Source organism: Phalacrocorax carbo, chromosome 13, assembly GCF_963921805.1.
Source record: "Phalacrocorax carbo chromosome 13, bPhaCar2.1, whole genome shotgun sequence".
Taxonomy (NCBI): Eukaryota; Metazoa; Chordata; class Aves; order Suliformes; family Phalacrocoracidae; genus Phalacrocorax; species Phalacrocorax carbo.
Window position 1 is genome coordinate 9614989 of NC_087525.1, and position 19025 is coordinate 9634013.

At 37.0% G+C, this 19025-nt stretch overlaps 1 protein-coding gene across 1 annotated transcript in view; it reads right to left on the reverse strand.

Moving 5' to 3' along the window:
• BICC1 (BicC family RNA binding protein 1) overlaps positions 1 to 19025 on the reverse strand; it is a 116445-nt gene that overhangs the window by 75634 nt on the left and 21786 nt on the right. Inside the window, exon 2 of the mRNA XM_064464783.1 lies at positions 1016 to 1062. Within this exon, the coding sequence (XP_064320853.1) occupies positions 1016 to 1062 (47 nt within the window). The remainder of the gene's footprint in view (positions 1 to 1015; positions 1063 to 19025) is intronic.

Here is a 19025-nt window from a genome sequence, read left to right on the forward strand (position 1 = left end):
GTGGACACTAATATTAGATAGTTAAGCACAAGCACCACAATCAGAAAAGTAACTCTTATTGGGAGTCTTCAGATTATGTTGCTCTTGACTGACATAAATCAAGATTTTGGCAGTTACATACTCCTCCCCACCAGCCTTCATCAAAGCATTTGACAATGCTTGAAAATTTAAAGTATTCTTTCACATCTAGAAAGAGACTTTTTAGAAGTACCACTTTTAAATATGAAGAAAACATGGAAAATATGGCAAACTACTTATTTAACGGACAGTCAGTCAAAAAGGAGTCTCAAGGCATTTCAGTATACAGCATGGATGCTCGCACTGTCTTTTCTTAGTACAGGAAGAAAAAACAACTCATAGTTTTCATTAGCACACAGATCTTCATTAACATAACTCAAATAATATTTTACACACTACTCTTGAAAAAAACATGTTGCTTTGCAAAATTAATTTTAAAGTCATTACTCTTGACCATGTTTGTCTTTGTAGTTTAGTTGCTGCAGGACTATTTTTCCAGCCCTTCCGTGCCTCTGTCTAACCACAAACTTTATTGAATCACTCTGTGGATTGTGCATTTGTTTCTTAAAAGGCCTTTGCATTTCTCAACCAAATATTTGTGCTTTCAATGATATCACAATAAGTTTCATGTCAGTTTTTCACTAACAGGATGTAGCATTTATCCATAGACATAAAAACCTTCAGATCACCTCACAACATCTTTTGGATGAACCCCTGCTATTAAGCAAAATAATCTTTCATAATGCATATTTTCACTTACAGAATAACTAAGTTGCTGTCCATGAATGGCAGTAGCGCACACGAAATAATGTATTTCTCATCACATCCCATGCACAGCTGATGGCTAGTAAACACATTGACAACAACATTTTTAAAAGATTTTATTTACACAGTGGAAACTGCACATTGAGTTTAATTAGTTGATCTCATGATTGAACAATGGGCATAATTTTTCTTCTAGTCAATTTATGTTTTAGAATTAAAATATCTTTCTTACCTTCTGAAAAAAGTCTTCCCCACTTTTCCCTTTGCCTTCTGCAGCAGCTGTAAAACAGAAGTGGGATGTGGTTACTGAATACACAGGAAAACATTTACAGGTTTACATATAGAAATAATCAATAAGTACATGCCATAAACCTGGGTTATAATTTAATACATATATTTATACATATTTATATAGAATACATATTTATATAATTTCTTATGCAATAAATATTTGTCAACAACTGATTAATACTCAGAACAACCTTTTGCAAGTCACTTGCTAGGAATGGAGTCCAAGATGTTTGTATCTGTATACTAGAGGTATAGTAACTGATACATATTTTAGTTACAAAGTGAATATGATCATGCAAGTCTAATGATTTATTGACACTGCATACTTTGCCATGTAATCCTACCAATAGGAGGATCAAAAGAAAGCTAGGAGGGCACAAGATTTTCTGCATCAAGATTAAAAAGTAGAATCAAAACAAGAGTAAGCATTATAAACAGAATCATGTTAAAACTATTTTTTCCTCTATTCTGCTATTGTTTATATTGAAGTGGAATATACAGCTACTGCTTCATGGTTTACTGAGCCTGAAAAAAGTGCTACAAAAAATCTAAACACTTATTAGTGCTGTTAAACATTCCTTTCTGAATTGCTTGTTATTCATTGAAATTATAACATGTTCTTTCCACCAGCCAATGTTTGAGCTACGACATTCAGAGCAGCTGAAAAACAAGAGGCAAGCCTAGATACTTCCACTACAAGTGGTGCCATTATACAAACCAGAGGCACGAGCACATCTGAACATGTGAGAATGATATTCGAGAAAGATACTGGAAGCTAAAAGTGGCATTGAACGTGGCTACTGGTAGGACTTGGCAACTGTGGGCAAGGAGGCACTTGTTAAGCAGGGGAAAACTATTAAATCCTGCCCCTCTTAGCCTAGGAAATTGAAGTCTGAAAGGTGAAAATCTTGGCTTTATGAAGAGAAACACCATCAGACCAATCTCCCCGAAGTAGGATTGGTGTGAAGAAGGGACAGAGACGCCACCCTCCTTGCATCCACCACAGATGTCTTGGAGTGCCAACTGACCCAGTGCCAGGGCTAAGCATGGGCTGGGGGGGCCCAGGACCGCAGCTTCAGAGAGGATGAGCTGGGCAAATAGTATCGCCAGAGGAACACATGCCAGCACACTGAAGTGCTCCCTGTACTCCAGGGCTGTCCTAGTCAAACTGCGACATTTGTATTTACAGAAAAGGAAACGCTGACAGAAGGAAGAATGAATAATAACTAAATACATGTAGGCTGTAAACAAAGTATAAAAACTTCAGAGTACTTTTCAGAAACAGCGCGGACACCACCACAAGGGCAGAACACAACATCATTGTAGAACACTGCTTAGCAGCTTACAAGAAGCCATCATATAATTCTGTGATCTCAAGTGCAAGACCTGGATTATCTCCCACATGTATTTAAACCTACTATTGTATATTTAGCTAATTGTAAGTGATTGCACTTACAATGCTACAACTGCATATAGCTTATGTTGTCGCTTATCTGTGTTGCAACCTGAGACCTAGCAACCAATTCACAACACCATAGGTCCAGCTAGTGATGAGGAGGATAACTTCCTTTTCCCTGGAATGGAATTTCCCATTTCCCCCAAAAAGGAACCCCGAGTGCAAAATTTCCTGAATGGTACTGGAGTGCTCCAACTCATTGTCATGGTGACTTTTCTGTATTTCTCATGTACAAAACAAACCTCTAGCTCACCCCATCGCCCTGGCTTCAAAACTCTTTTTAAGGTACTTGGTTCTCCCCACTCTTCTGAGTACACAAGCAATCCCAAACTCTTAAGATTAATTCAGCTAACACAATTTAAGAACAAATGCAACCAACCAGATACTGGCTAGAGACAAATTTTTCTACCCCAGAAGAAGTAATGCCACTACATTTGAAATAGGCTTCTCAAAATATCAATAACAAATACCATGGAGAAAGCGTACACTATGAAGTTTTATCTAGTACGGTTCAGAAGTTCACGTTATTTGACTGAAGTGTAGTCAGAGCAGAGGCAGTGAGTGAAGCCTGTCAAGCAGTCACCTTGCTGCAGAGCAATTCCAGACTCTGCAATTCCAAAAGTCAGAGAAGAAAACAAAGCCCTCCTCGCCCTCAAAACCTACAAGAGCCTCTAAGAGTAGATTAACTGGTGCAAGTCTCATCAGAATAAGGTTTTCTAGAAGTAGAGGAAATAATTGGGGAAGAGCTTAGTTTCAGTTTTACAAGCTGCAGACACTCACAGAAAAACACAACTTTCTTGTGACAGCAGCCACTTCGTAGATGAATGTTGTTTTACAAGTTTTCCATTAACTCAGGAATAGCTATGAAACACTTTTGGGAAACGAGTACCACCACACTATTTCAAGCGAAACACGGGACCAACATGCTTTTAATCAGAGGGTACAGGAGATAAATTGGAGATGAGAACATGACAGATGTGAGGCTGAAGTTGCAGTTTTGAGAATAGACAGATATTGTTCCAGCTGCAAATACACGGTTTCTAAACTGAATACAAACAAGAGATGGCTTAGATAATAACAATGATGCTCTGCAGGACATTTAAACAGAATGCTGACAAAGCGAATTCCAAGCTTTTTATTGTAGGTTGATTTTTAAGCTGAATCATTCCGATGACCTGATCTACAGCTTGGCCCCACCAACAACTATAGGGCACAACAGATGGACTCCAAGCACAGAGGAAGTAAGGAAAAGGGAATCAGAACATCCTAAGCTGGGTTCACAGAAAAAACAAACCAGTGTAGAGAAAAGTGAAGTTGGGGCAAATGACACTTTAGCAACCTCTTTAGTTAATCATCAGTGGCTTTCATTGTTACACCATACTACAAAGACATGGTCTTTCACTATAGCTATTCAGCACAGAAGGTATATTTTATGATAACCCATCTGCCAGGTCTCACGATATCTATAAAACAGCAGGGAAGACTGCATGGTGCTTTTTTGGAAAAGACACTGAAGTTTAAGGTCTCTATACCTTAAAGCAGCTCTTCACTTGAATAAAACCACACTGTAGTTTATTAGTATTTTGTCGCTTCATGTCCATGATGCAGCACTATTTAACCCATGAAAAGGTGTGCCTCTGAATTTTTCATATTAAATAGTTCTCGTATATTACAGTGATCTAGTCATTACCATTTCCATTACACACTGAGTTAAAAAAATGAAAAGGTGCTCAGAATTGCTACTTCGGGTACCGAGTTACACTTAGGATGGCATCTTTCACTATAAAAGAAAAAAATCCCTAAAAATTTGAAGATAAACTATGAGAAGCAGTATATTGTTTCCTTTTTGGCTAGCTAGTCTCCAGCTATTTCCTCTTTTTGCCCTCCCTCTTAATGTAACTCTTTCTGCCATTTATATTAGTTTACTCTTATTTTATTTATCTTCCTAATATTTGCTTTTTTAGGAAATTACAGTTAAGAATAATTAAATTTCATCAATAATTTGATTTTTGGGATGCTACCCACTACCACATAAATTTTAATCTATGTTTACCTGTGAACCAAGTACCTGCATTTAAGAAAGTTTAAAACATGTATGCAAAACATTCACTATTCACATGAATTTATCTTGAGCCTTTCTCCTTCTCCAAAGAAGGCAAAGCCAGTTTGAGCACTTCTGAAAACAGTAAGAGTAGCCAAACACAAGGAGAAATTTATCCATTTCTTTCATAATTGAAAGGCTAAACAAATCTTGTTCAAACAACAAGACAAAACCAGCATCTTTTGCAGGGAAATGAGCAACAGAAGCACTCCAGAGTTATGAAATTTATGCACAAGTCATTAAAAGTGGCAACCATTTATAGTGCTCACTACAATGAGCTGCAATTTAGTAAGAGTTGATGTTTACCTCGAATCAGATAATTCTTGCTTTTATGTCAGTTTCATTTGTGTTTAAGAAAAAAGTCTGCTAGGTCATTGCATCCTAAGCTCAAGTTCTTCCTAAACAATTCCCGAGAGTATTAACACCCACTCTCAAAATAAACCTCATCTCTGAAATATCATATTGAGAATCTCTCAAAATTTACATCTGACAGATGTACCCTGGCAGATTTTAGTAATCTTACTAATATTAATTGAAATTTTAATATGAAACTAAACTTTCTTCAAAAAGCAGTAACTTTCCAAGTTCTCAGGCACCCAAGAGGGCATGCCTTTTGCAGGAGGCTGAGGGGGCCGGCTATGCTGTACCTGTGCTGCATGGGAGGCACCATGTAGCCCATCTGGTCAGTAAATTTGAAACAACCTTTCAGATTTTAATAGACAGTTTTGGATTTTCTGGCTTTACAAGCAGAATTAATGACTTCAAAACACCATACCAGTAACAAACAACATTAAAAAGTGACAGTAATGCATACATTTATTAAGTTACCATCATTAATCCTGGTTTAGGAAATATTATGTCAATAAATGCAGTTCAGTTATTGAATGGCTTGTTAAACTGCTCTTCAAACAGAGATTTAAAAAAACACTTTTAGAGCTTTCTTCCTACAGATGAGCCCCACTACCCTCAGCTGCCGTGAGTATGTTTTGAAAAGACAAGTTCAAGTAGTTACTTGTGGAAGACAGACTTTTGCTTTATAAGGGGCTTTCAGCCCCAAAAGAAAAAAAAAAAAATCTTTGCTTGTCACTTCCACATTGTGCTGTTCTCCTCTGTTTGATGGCACCCCTTTCTGTGCAGCCACAGCAGGGACGTGGTCTAGCTTTATACTTGGTAGAAAAGTCTCATTTACTAGAATAGCCCCCCCGGTCTTAGCTGGGAAGGTCAGAAGGAAGGCGACCTTTGGGGCTCACTTAGCTGGCAGCTCTGGCATATGCCAGCTTCAAGAGCAGTAGCAAAGTTATCCATTCTTAAGTCTTCTCCAGAACCCCAGGCTCGTCCGCCAGCAGGGCCAGGCACCACAAAGTTGACCCAAGCAGGAGAAGAGCAGTTAACTGTCTAGCAGTGCATTCTACAGCAAAAGTGCTACCAAGTCAATAAAAGTACTCCTTGAAATCAACTAAATATGTACAATGACAACCGCTTACTGGTGTCTCTAATGAGACATAGGAAAGCATCACTGCTTTGACAAGATTTCCAGACGAGCTCTAGAAGGCCATGCCTGGTCACCCACCTTAGGAGACCACTCCACACTTCTTGGGCTTTGAGAGAAGCCACAGACCAGATGGTAATTAATACAGTGTACTGACTTCTGACTGACAAATTGATTCATATCTGCCAACCTCTCCCACTCAGGAAATACTGTTTTCTTATAAACAGTATTTATTTTATAGTATTGAATAGTCACTTAACTGACCTTCACAAAAACTAGGATTATTTTCACACAAAATGGTAACATTGGTTTCAGAAATACAGACGAAAGGCTATGTAAATGTGCATAATAAGCATTTTATATTTTAATCTGTACTCTGTTTATTATAATTTCTTCCATACCATGAAGTATTTTATATTAGGTTTTTGCTTTTCAAGATATATTGGATTGCTGAGGTTCCATCCAATACAAATATAAAACAGTTGAAACAGGTGTTAACTATTATGGTACCCACGAAGTACACCGCTTGTCTACTTAATCACTAAATCATAAAAAAAGCCCAATTGTAATTTCTTCTAAGTTCACATGGAAAAATGAATTTGAACTTTTACTTCAAATGTTGTTTTAATTGTAAAAAAAAGTTACAATACAGGCCATATTTTACAGGAACCGAACCCAAGATAAACAAGATTTAATCAGTGTAAATGTATTGTTTTAAATTTGTGTTGATCTCATACACCAACTTTGTGCCTCATTTTCTAAACTCTTGAAGTTATTGAAAACACAACGTAATATATGTTAGTGAATTTGCCTTTACATTGATTCGTATCAAACCTTCTATCTGCATTGAAAGATTACATTTATTAGAACATAAAAGCATGTTCTGCTCCTCAGGTTTCAGCTATGATGAAACAAAATTATTCCCTTGTTGAAAACACTAACAGGCAAGATAACTAGATATTATTTTAATTTTAGCAAGAGAAATCAACTTAACAGGATTTCAAGAAACTCTAGAATAATACCTGAAGGTAAGTAATCAGTTATCCTTTACCTTTCCTATCCACTAAATGAGAAATTCATAACACTTCTGTTGAGATTGTCCTCATGTTAATGAAGTATGATATTTTCCTGAAACTGCCATAGAAACATGCTAGCTACATAGCCATGTTGGTTTTTATTTATTATTATACTTAAAATTAAATGGACATTTATTCATATTGAAAGCCTGAATTATTTCTCAGAAGTTACCGAGCTGGTTATCATACACAAAACACCCAACCAAAAACTTGTTTCACTGAACCAGAAACCACCTGACAAAAAGATTGTTTTTCTGTGCACAAAGTCAGTAACCCATACATGCTCTGAAAGCTTGCTTATATCAAGCCAAGATAAAGAATTCCACTCCAATGGCCACAGAGTTAAGCCAAATTGCTGAAAATGTGCCTTTAGGAACAAAAAGATAGAGGACGCATTGTTACAGGGAAAAAAAAAATCTGACCTTAAATTGAATTTGTTCAAATCCAAACAAAACAATTTTCCGTTTTTCTTGTAATTACATAGCTAGTCTCACTTCCAGTTTTCAGCTGAGAAACTAAGACATTAGATAGAAACTCAGCTAAAATGAAAGTGTCTGGCAAGAAATGTAACAAGGCCTAAACAAGCAAGAAATCTGCATAACAATCAATCGAGTACTATTTTTCAATTGGCTTTTCAATAACGTTATAAGAAATAATAAAGTGAGAGGAATATGTAATCAATTTCATGAAGTAACCATCATCAATCTCAGTATCTTAGTGGCTTCATAAATATGACCAAGAAAGAGTCAATGAATGAAATTCAGGCATTTAAATTTTCTTAAATTAATATTTAAAGCAACCGTTAGGTTTTGAAGTTGCTCACCACAGACAGGTCAGAGTAAAGCCAAAGTCGACTGCAGATATCAGAAAGTGGGAGTGGGTGAAGACAAACCCCAAAATACTCAAGAAGTTACTGGCATACTTAATCAAGAAAAGTTCCAAAAACATACCTGTCCATATACCATGTGACTAATTTGTCACGTTTGGACCTACGTGATATGTGAAATATTACAAAAATTACCCAATATCTACATATCCTTTGTCAAAAGGCCTCTTGGACTAAAGGTGAAAATAAGAGTGTCACCTTTTATTATGTTAGAGGAAGAAAAAATTAAAACAATGCAGGCAAAAAAAATATATCCATGATACAAACTGAAAATGTTTATATGGGAGCATTCTTCCTCTGGTAGAGCAGCCAAAGAAGAATTGGACTAATTTCAGCATGCTCAGTAAATGACAATAAATAGGCTGTTAAATATCTGGACATTTTTGGGTGGATTCCACTGTATCTCCTTCTGTTAGAAGGAACTTGATACACAAGCTACTAAGCTGTCCATAAAGAGGCCAGATGTGCTATAATTTCTGACTGACATAACTAATTCCGGGAAAGAAGTAGACTGAATACAGGACACTTTTACCCTGCTGTTGAAATACAGCATCTATGAGTCCCCTGGAAGCCCAGCGTCTATGTCCTCTTTCTGGACTACTTGCTAGCTGGATAAGGCTTCTTGAATCAAGACCTATGTCACCTGAATGTGCATATAAAACAAAGACAGGTAAGATGTTCATATTCTTCATTCTCCCCTTAAGCCCACATTTACTCTCAGATACAGAATCATGAGGACTATATAGGCCTTTTCACTTAGTAAATATTTTCTTTCAATATAATTTCCCCCTGCATGCTGTATTAAAATTAAGATTTTGGCAACTAGCTAAAACCATCCTACAACCAAAATTCATAGTTTCATCCATCCATCATTTGTGATGAATAGAGAACAGTGCGGACAAAAAGGGAAAGCTTAAAATTAACTATGCTTACTTCCACTACCTCTGCATACGTTGCCAAAAAAGAATGCAAGAAAAACCCCAAACATATACACTCTAAAGGCCAAAAAGACATTGATTTTGAACAAATATTCCTAGAGATTTGCTTCTAGTTACCATAAGGACTCCATGGATTTGGTGACTAATAGCATCGGGGAGGGGGGAAGAATTGAGTTACACTGAAGGCTACTTGCCTTGTCAATTTTTCCCCCTACATCAGTATTTTTAGTGTTGCATAATTATAAGTTTATCCAGAACCAATAGCCTAATACATAACAACTGTAAATTTTAGATCTACAACAGATTTTTCTAATTTTGCAAAACAAATTTATCTCTAGGGAAAAAGCTGTCTGCCAAATCTCTGCATAGAGAAAGTCTGTTTATTTATTTATTTTTATGGCCAAGTCACAGCTTGAAAGCAGGCTGTGAAGCGGGGGTTGCTTTGGAAGCCCCCTCTACCTTGTTAGAAATCTCTCCTTTGAAAGGTGTACATGGGTCTAGCTCATTTGCACAACCACAGAACATTTCCTTATGTGACATGGAACACAGTCAAGTGCATGGCACAAGATGTCAGATTTTAATGAAGATAATGAAGTGAATGCATAGCTTCCTGCCAGCTACTCTTAAGAACAAAGCCAGGAAAACTGACTAGCTGTCACCACCATATAACCTGATTAAAACTACTCTATTAGCTGCCTCAGATTGACACTTGTTCACTATTAAAGCCCCAAACACCCTGTCATCTCTATTACTTTGCTTCTCTTCCCTTGCATATGGAAATCCCAGTAAGAAAACTTTCCCCTTCACAGCTTGATTAGGATTACCATGGTAGAACAGCAACCATAGATCCGGAGGAGGCCAAAAAGCAGAAGTTATTACTGGTAGTCTATCCCAACACTGCACAAGTCTATTACTCCACCCTGCGCTTCAGCATCCTGGGTGAGGTATTCCTGACAGTCTCTTACATCACCCTTCAGATGCAGTCAAAGACTTTTGCCATTTCCTAGAGTAGATATGCCAGCTGATGTTTCTAGATTAAGTTTACAGCTTGCTCTTCCTTCATCCAAACTTTTACCAACTTCTTTAGTTTGATGCTAGCATTTCTAGAGCCTGTTCTCACCACCAAAATCTAGGGTGAAACCAAAGCCTCTCTTCCTCTAGGATACTCAGTTGCTCAATGATAACCAGATAAACCAAAGAGTAAAATTCTCTTTTGAAGTCACTATATATCCTATACTTTTAATCAAAACACCCTTCTGAATTCTTGATTTCAGTGACTGACAGTTACATCAACGACCCTCTTCCTCAAAGCAGCAGTGGGCTTGTTGGAAATCCTTAGCTAATAAAAACTCACGTTTTTTGGTTTGGTTTTTTTTAGACTTATGATTTACCTTCAAGCATAAGGAGCCTGAAGCTCATGCAAAGATTCTCTTTAAAGTTTGTAAGCACTTTAATTGTATTGTAAAAAGCTGGAATTATAGAAGAATATGCATGCAGAAAGTGCAGCCAGCTGCCACGGCATCAGAAAGATGAGAATTCAAAGGCAGAAGGAGATCAGGACAGGGGACCCCAACTAGAGGGATGCTGGTCATAAAAGATACTGGATATTTTTCTGAAACAAGAACAGTTGGCGCATTACTGTAAGCATTCATAAATTAAAGACTTAAAATTTTAATTATTTCTTGTGTTATCACCAGGACTTAAACACTGTTAAAGTTCCAGATATCTTATACAAAGTTAGAGAACATATTTGATGTGGGCAAACTGAGGTCTTTACTTTATGAAGAGGTTTCAAGAACAGACCTAACTTTTGATAATTTTCACCAAGAGATTCCCAGATAACTATAATCAGATTTTTTAATAATAAGCAACATTTTTCTTCCATTTTAATCAATGATTAAGACAGCTTTTTGGTGTCTATTGTAGTAGCTGAGTTTAACAACCCATTTGTAGCTTCTCTTAGAATTTCTATATGTGCTACCGATAATCACTTCAAAAAATGGAATTATCAAAAACTGCCACTTAAAATGCAACAGTTTTATTAAGATCCATGGCTATTAGCGTGAGTGAAACCTGATTAAAACTTTAAGTACATTGATGCACTGTAGCTCACTCCAGTTTTGACAAAAACATTGAGAATACATTGGGTACAGTACTGAACAGGGAAGAGAATGATTCATTGTAACGTTCATAAAACATTTTTGCTACCTAAATATATAAGAATAAGCATCTGTGACTTCAGTCTTCCTACACTCATTGGCCCAGCTGCCCTCCAGAAAGATGCCAAGTGGAGTCACATCAAGAAATGTCACCTCCACTGAGATGTGGAAATATGTGCCATTTTAGCTTTTATTTTATTTGAGGAGTTAGTTAATTATCTCCCTTCCTTAAAAGGGCATTTGTGCATTTCAGTTTTTCAGTAAATTTGGGAATTTTTGTCAAAATGATAGGCTGGCCAGAAACAATTTCACATTGTATTAATTTGTTCCAAACCCTTTGTAGGCACACAACTGACAGAAGCAGTGAGTGGCCAGCCACGAAGTCAGCAAGAGCGCTCTCCCACATTCAGCACAGTCTAGATAACATCAATTCCCTTGACCCATGATCCAAAGAGAGGTAGTTTTGGAGGAGACAGCTGGAGAAGGTCTGCTCTGGTAGCTGTAGGAAAAATCTCACTAATATCCCATAGGATCCACTACTGTTATAAAATACTTCATCACAACAATGAAATGCTATTCATGCCAGCAAACGACTTGTCCATTATTATATGCTTAGTCCCTGACACAAGGGAAGAGATCCAAACAGCCCAGTAGGGTTAAGCCATTACAGCCACGCTCTCACCTTGCCTGCCTCAGACAGTTCCCTTGTTACTAGCATGTGAGCTGACACGCACTTAACTCAGGCTGAATTTGGGGACTTGCTCACCTAGGAAGGTATTTACTGAGAGAAAGAAATGGAAGACAAGGACCCATCTTTTATGCTCTACCATTTTTCCTCTTCCCTGCAGCCTAGCCACAATAAACACTCCAAAAGGAACAGGACAGCTGATTGAGCTACCCCTCCGCTGTCACTCATCTGGCAATGAGGCAAAACATCCATGTAAGAGTAAAGAGAAGTAAGAAGTGTAAAGCTTGGCATTTTTCTAAGAAGCTCTGCAGCAGAGGTGTCTTCTTGAGTCACTGGATGCTCCAAGGGCTCAAAAAAAGTAATCAAGTGCCTCAGGAGGCAGAACCTCTCCTGCTGCCAGTGCCCAGCAGATCCAACTCTGTCCCCAAAGCCAACAGGTGGAAGGAAAATCATATCAGAAGTGCCCCAGGGGCTGACAGAGGATAGCTGCAAATTACAAAAGCTCTGCTCTCAGCAGATTGATGGTTCGGGAAAGTCTATTTGTTTAGTGTTCGACTTTCTCTCGATGCACCACCACTTTTCTCTTTGGGTACGCATACAGATACTGTATGATTCATTACATGGGAGGGAAGAATGTAGCAAGGCTGTAAAAAAAATTAGAAACAAACCCCCTACAGATTTGGATAAAAATGTACACAGTATTTTTCTGATGGCCCTGCTTGTTATGAGTCATTCACAGATGTGGAGTTACAGGAGAGAAGCCAAGATTAAGTCAAAGACAAAGCTTTATACAGGAAACCAGTTTAAGTCTGTTGCAATGCAGGTTACATACTGAGCTACAAGGAAAAAAAGCCTTTTCTAACAGTAAGATGACACTGTGTGTATCTGGAACCATTATGCTGAGCTTCTGCAAATACATATGGACAAAGACAAAAAACATTATTGTAATTAAGAGGTCTCTTCCTTTTCTAAAAACCAACCTAACCCACACTCCCCAGTGTCCTGGATGCAATTGGAATATTTGGAGAACAAAACACAAACAGTTCCCTTTTTCTGTCCAAAACCCGTTTTCTTTTAATTTCTGTCTCTATTGGAAGAAAAACCCAGCAGCCACAGTTTCTAAAGGATACATGTTATGAATCCTTTTCTAGGCATCTGAGCTCCTGTTTCTGCACATCTACACAGCTGCTAACACCTCATATGAAAAAGACCGCTCACAAATCCACACACTCAGGCTGCTTGGCATCATTTTTTCCCTTAACCTGAGCATTCTTAATGTCTGCCTTTTTCTATTTTGTGTTGATCAGTTTGAAAACAGATGGATCATCTCAGATGTAAATTCTCTCCCAGATACCATTCACAGATCCTTTTATTCTGTCTGCTTCACACCCCCAGTCTCCTTATGAAGTATTTAGTACTCAGGTCAAGCATTCAGTACCTATTGTACTATATGTAATTGGCATCATGAAAATAAGTTCTATTAATTATCAAATATAGGTACATATTACAAGCCTATGAAATTTCATTTCATACAGAAGCATAAAATGCCTTCATCTATACTTCAAGCATTAATCAAATCCAATTCGGGATTATTTTTAGTATATTCTAATTCTAGGATGTAAGGCATGTGACTATAAAGGAATTCTGGAAGAGGGCTGTTAAATTTAGAGTAACTGATTGGCAGTTCAGGTTAAGATTGTGAGTCACTCTTCTAGACTAAATTTATAATGTGTTACCCTACTGACACCTCTACTGAAGCAGTGACCATTTGATATCAACTGTTGCTTGGAGTGTTTGGTAAATCAGATCCTTTTTTATCTTTTACTCCTTCTGAATGAAAAAAACAGAAGTCTAAGTTTACATGCAGAAAAACGTAAACCCACTTCGATACTTCATGAAAAGCATAACTGGACTATAAACTAGTATAAAGTAGTACAGGACAGAAAATTTTAAAAGCCAAGAAAAGCATAAGTTATTAACAGATTTAAATAAGTACACGCACAAGCACTGGGCAAGGCATTAAAGTATTTAGTTAATTGAAAAATGGAGAAAATACAAAACCTAGTACTTAAACACAGAAGGTAAAAATCACATTTTAATATGTAACCCAACTTACAGCAATGCATTCTCTGTCTCAATTCATGTTGTTTTAAAAGACACTTAAAACTGTTTTAAAAGCTGTTCTAAAAGACAGCTTTAAAAAGACCGAAATGTCCCAGTTTGGCTTTTTCTTAGATATCCCCATAATCTAGATAACATTTGAATAAATAAGTCCATCTATTTCACTCAAGAATAAATACAATAGTTCTGCACATTGCAAAATATAGAGCAAATAACATCACTGTGGAAGCTGTAAAGAAGACAGAGCGGGATGGATCTCCCCCGCGGACGGGGACAGAGGGAATGAGAAGCTTACTCCATACATCAGATTTAGAGCTATGTATCACCACAAAGCGTGCACTAATTTTTCACCCATTTTCCCATATATTAGCTAGGCAAGGAATCCAAATTATGTATCATTACAAAATCATGGCAACATAAGTTATTTTGCCAAACTAAAGTTTACTCACGACATCAAGATATTTCTGCTTCTAGGGAGCTACAGAAATGAAGTAATTGTTTAGGTAAGAAGATCAAAGCACAACAGAAGTCTAGACCCTTCTAGTAAAGGTGAAGAAGTTCTATTTTCACAGCTGGTTTTGTATCCGCATTTTCAGCATCTACATGATTTTTTTTTCCTTATGAACAGTTCCCATATTAAAAAACGACTGCTGTATACAGCTGCCAAAGCACGAAATGATTACATTTATGCATATGCATATAAATAAAAACATACAAACATACACAGAGTGAAGAAAGGAAGTCATGCTGACTAATTTGGATTTCTAGATACACTTTACAGTAAGATAAAGGCCTGCATTGGTTTACAATGCAGTGGTGAAATTTAGCCAGGAGCTTAGCATCCATACCGGCTCAAATCATGCAGTGTTAGAAGATGTGGACTGCATTAGTTGCTAAGCGTAATTTATTAGCTTTTACTTTTCTCCTAAACACTCCACAACACTAAAGAGGACAGCTACCTTAAGACAAGCAAAAGCATTCCAATTTTATAGAGAAAAAATTCAAACAATGACATTAGTTCTATGTCCCAAGTTAAATTACTCCATGTGGGAAACCCTACCTGCTTCTCCACTGAGGCAACACTCTGGATATAAACAGTACTGGCTGAGACATAGCACACATGTATTCAGAAAACAATGCTCTAAACCGGCACCAGGAGAAAGCCTTCTTCTGGACAAAGATGCAGCTCCATAAGAAATTCTGTACTTACACTGGTGGAGTATCTTTTTATTACCAACATGTTTTTCCTGGGTAAATCATCTTCTATAAAAAGTTTGCAGAGTGGTAGCAAATCCTTGCTAACTTCAGTAGAACAATAATTACATTCTTTCACCAACTATTTCTAGTCAATTTTTCATCAATAACTACAGAAAAACTCCAACATTATTTTCTCTACGATTAATGAAGAGCTGAAGGACAGAAGGATTAATCTTTTTCACTGGGGCGAAAAACCTAACTAGTTGTACACTGCAGTCGGTTTACTAAATACTATTTCGGAAAACCTCAGTATTCTTGTCAAGCTGACTGTAAGGGTGGCATATAAAAGCAGAATTTCAAGTTACACAAGCAAGCAGTAAAGCAACATATTCATTACCATTTCATTGAGAACTGCTCAGTTTAAAGCCTTACGGTCCTAGGTGCTATAAATCAAGCTTCTCCAGATTGCCTTGGAACCAAGTACCTCCCAAGAACGCACAACAGTTCAAGTATTATGAAGCTGAGCTCATGCTGTGTATTACAGAGAGTCAAAGAGACCTTAAGTCAGTCACCCAAAGGTTAAAACAAACCCCAAACAAAATCTTATTTGGCAGAACGTAAATGACATTCAAATAGCTCAATGCTATTGAGACTTGTCCCTCAGAAAGACCCCGAAGCTCTTTCTGAAGTTACAGACATGCTGGAAGCACACATCACTAAGACTACGTATGATGTCGGAAAACTGATGAGCAGTCTTAATTGCCCCATTCACCTTAAAGCACTGATCTAGGCTGTAAACCATCTTCACATGGGGACTCCTCCCAAATTTAGGCTGATCTCAGGAAGACAAAAATTAGTCAGGGATGCAAGTTTCAGAGTACTTGGGAAAAAAATGAGCATGCTATAGCAATAAATACTATTACCAACTTCATAGCTCAACCATCAAGCCCCACATGTATTTTTGGGCCATGCTTTCATACACACAAAACATACTCAAGTCAATTTTTCTTACTTTCCAAATGATGTATTCTGGTTACATGGGAGATGTGTAGAAATACAAAGCTCGCCCCACCCCAACCCTCTTAACAGTCTTTAGAAAGAAATCTATTAAACATAAGATTCCTTGTGATTTCCACCCTCTAGAGGCAAGGTTCTGCCATAAGGTAGCTGAAATGCTCCCACGAGATTGCAAAGTCCTGGCAATACCTTTGAACTGCTAAACTTGCAAGATGTGAAAAATCTTAATTTGCACTTCTCGGTATACAGGAAGCAATACTGCTGAGTACTGAAACCTCTAATAGGTTTGAGCAGTCAAACTTATTATCGCAAAACTGCTATGGGTATCAGACTAATTCTAAATAAACATCACTTATGACTATGCGTAACAAGATTTGAAAGCCAGCCTTTGTGGACCAGTGAACCTTTTATTCAGACTTTATTAAACTGAGCAAGACATTTAAAAAACAGTCAGGAAGTGGAGAGTTGTTTTGAAGTTACATTGCCTACACAAACAGGTCCAAAACATGTTACTCAAATCATAAAACTTCTCTCTTTTTCCATGCAAGCAAGTAATTGCCTACAGTGTACAATCTCAGAGACTAGTATCTAGCCCCCTGCTAGCTAATTTGTGTTTTTATGGACGCAAATCTATTGCTAAAACTGTTGTTTACAAGAAATATATAAGCCCCAGAAATTCTACAAAACTCCATTTACATAAGCCCGTGATACAGCACAGGAAATGCTTAAGCTAAATTAATAACCACAAATAAACAAGAAAGCATTGTTTTGTGGTTAGACAACTGCAATTGAGTTGCACAACTCATTTTTCTAGTAACCTTGAGCATTTCTGAAATTAAAGTTCTTCTTTTCCACTTTCAAGACTCAAGAAAGTCCTGCTTAAAGAGCTGATACAATACCAAAACCCTTTAAGTTCATGCAAAATAAACTGGAAAGAAACTTGTAAACTTACAGGATATAAAATGTCAAGTGTGGCTAAGTGAAAAATCATAACAAAGAATGTGCGATTTCTGCCAAAAACTAGAAAAACAAACGATAAAGAGTAAGGAACTTACTTGGCCTACTTATGCCTCCAGTTCCTGTGTGGGAGCTTTAGCTCAAGAAATACTGTATTTTTGCAAACAAAACCAGTGTTAAGTAGCAAGACGTTAGTGCAGCTGATTTAATGCAACGCTGTTTTCAGGAATAATTTTTTACCATTTCTTCTCAGTATTATTTAACTCAGATCCTTTCAGTAAAAGTTCACAGGAATGTTTTTTCTTCTGTGTTATGTCAAGTATCAACTCCTTTCCAGTGTTTACACAGTAATAAAGTAACTTGTACACAGGAGAAATGAAGTTAATCAAAACCTAATCTGTAACAGAAAGTTTTAATACATCATAATGCACATATTTATATATGACCTTGAACACGATTTAGCATTTCAACTTGCCATTTTTAAGTGTCTGTTGATCAACAAAAGGCACATCTCACTATTAATGATGAAATGACAGTAAGCATCATAGCAAGCATTTAGCACATCCCAACATGACATTTACCAGCATAAACAGTGCCCTTAAAGTCTATGTTTACATTTTCTTTTGTATGCATATTCTGTACTAAAGCAAAAAGCTTACAGAGACTCAAGTACCGTGGTGTCTCTTTACTCAGGCGGCACACCACCCTACCCCTCTAAAAAAATACCCACAGACAGCCTACAATACACTGCATAATAATGGATAAGGCTTATAGCTCTTTTGAATTAGCAGATTTTAAGTAATGTGGTGACAAGTATAAAAATCATAATTCTTTATCACTAAACGCAGAATGACGTTACCATCTATCAGTATAAAGCACTACGGCCTAAACACTGTGTAACATCTCTCAACACATACTTGCAAAATGTTCTAGTTTTTATAAATATTGCCCATGTGTTTCATGGCTGCATAAAGCTTTTGCCAAAACTTTGTCGCTTTAAGTGACGTGGAAATCTCACTAATTTGCAAGGGAAGTGAACTAATGAGAAAAATCAAGTCTACTTTAAAACCTTGTTATTTGCCCTGTTGCCTGCCAATTTCTGTTCTTTGGAGTAGTCATAATTAACTGAAGTAATTAATGCACCTATCCAGATCTAACTGTTAAAGCTGAGCTGACATAGCACAAAAGCCTTACTTTTTATTTTTGTAAAATATATATTTTATAATCAAGGAGCATAATGTCACTCCAAGGACTTGATAGTGAATAGAACCAAAACCACGGCCAGCTGTTGGACAAAAAATATTAACAAAGTGTTATCCAAGAACATGTAAAGATTAGATTGCTATGGCAGCAGATATAGACTGTTAACTACAGGAAAGCATGCTTTTATTTAACAGGTACATAAGTATTGGTAAAGTTGTTTTAAAATAGGGCAAGAAATACCTAGCCTAAAACATCAACTTATATATCAATTACATCTGACAAAAGGAAACATATTATCCAAAAGTCTTTTTCAAAGAAGCACAGCAAACATCTATAAACAGGGAACACTAAAAGAGATTGTTCTTGAGAGTAATTCTAGCTAGGAAAGATAGAGGTATGTAATATGAGAAAAAGGAGTCCTTTATTTATGGAGCCATGCTTGCTCCTAAGTACAGAACCATGTTTGACTTATACAATGTAAAACATAAGCAAGCATATACGTAGCAATTATTTTCCATTAAATTATACAGATATTTGTAAAATAAAGCGCATTTCATATCTGTAGTTAAGACGTGGGAGAACAAGAACAGTGTATGAATGCGTAATTTCTAATTCAATAACAGTTTTGCTTCAAACAGTCATGGGTCTTTGAACTGCAAACCT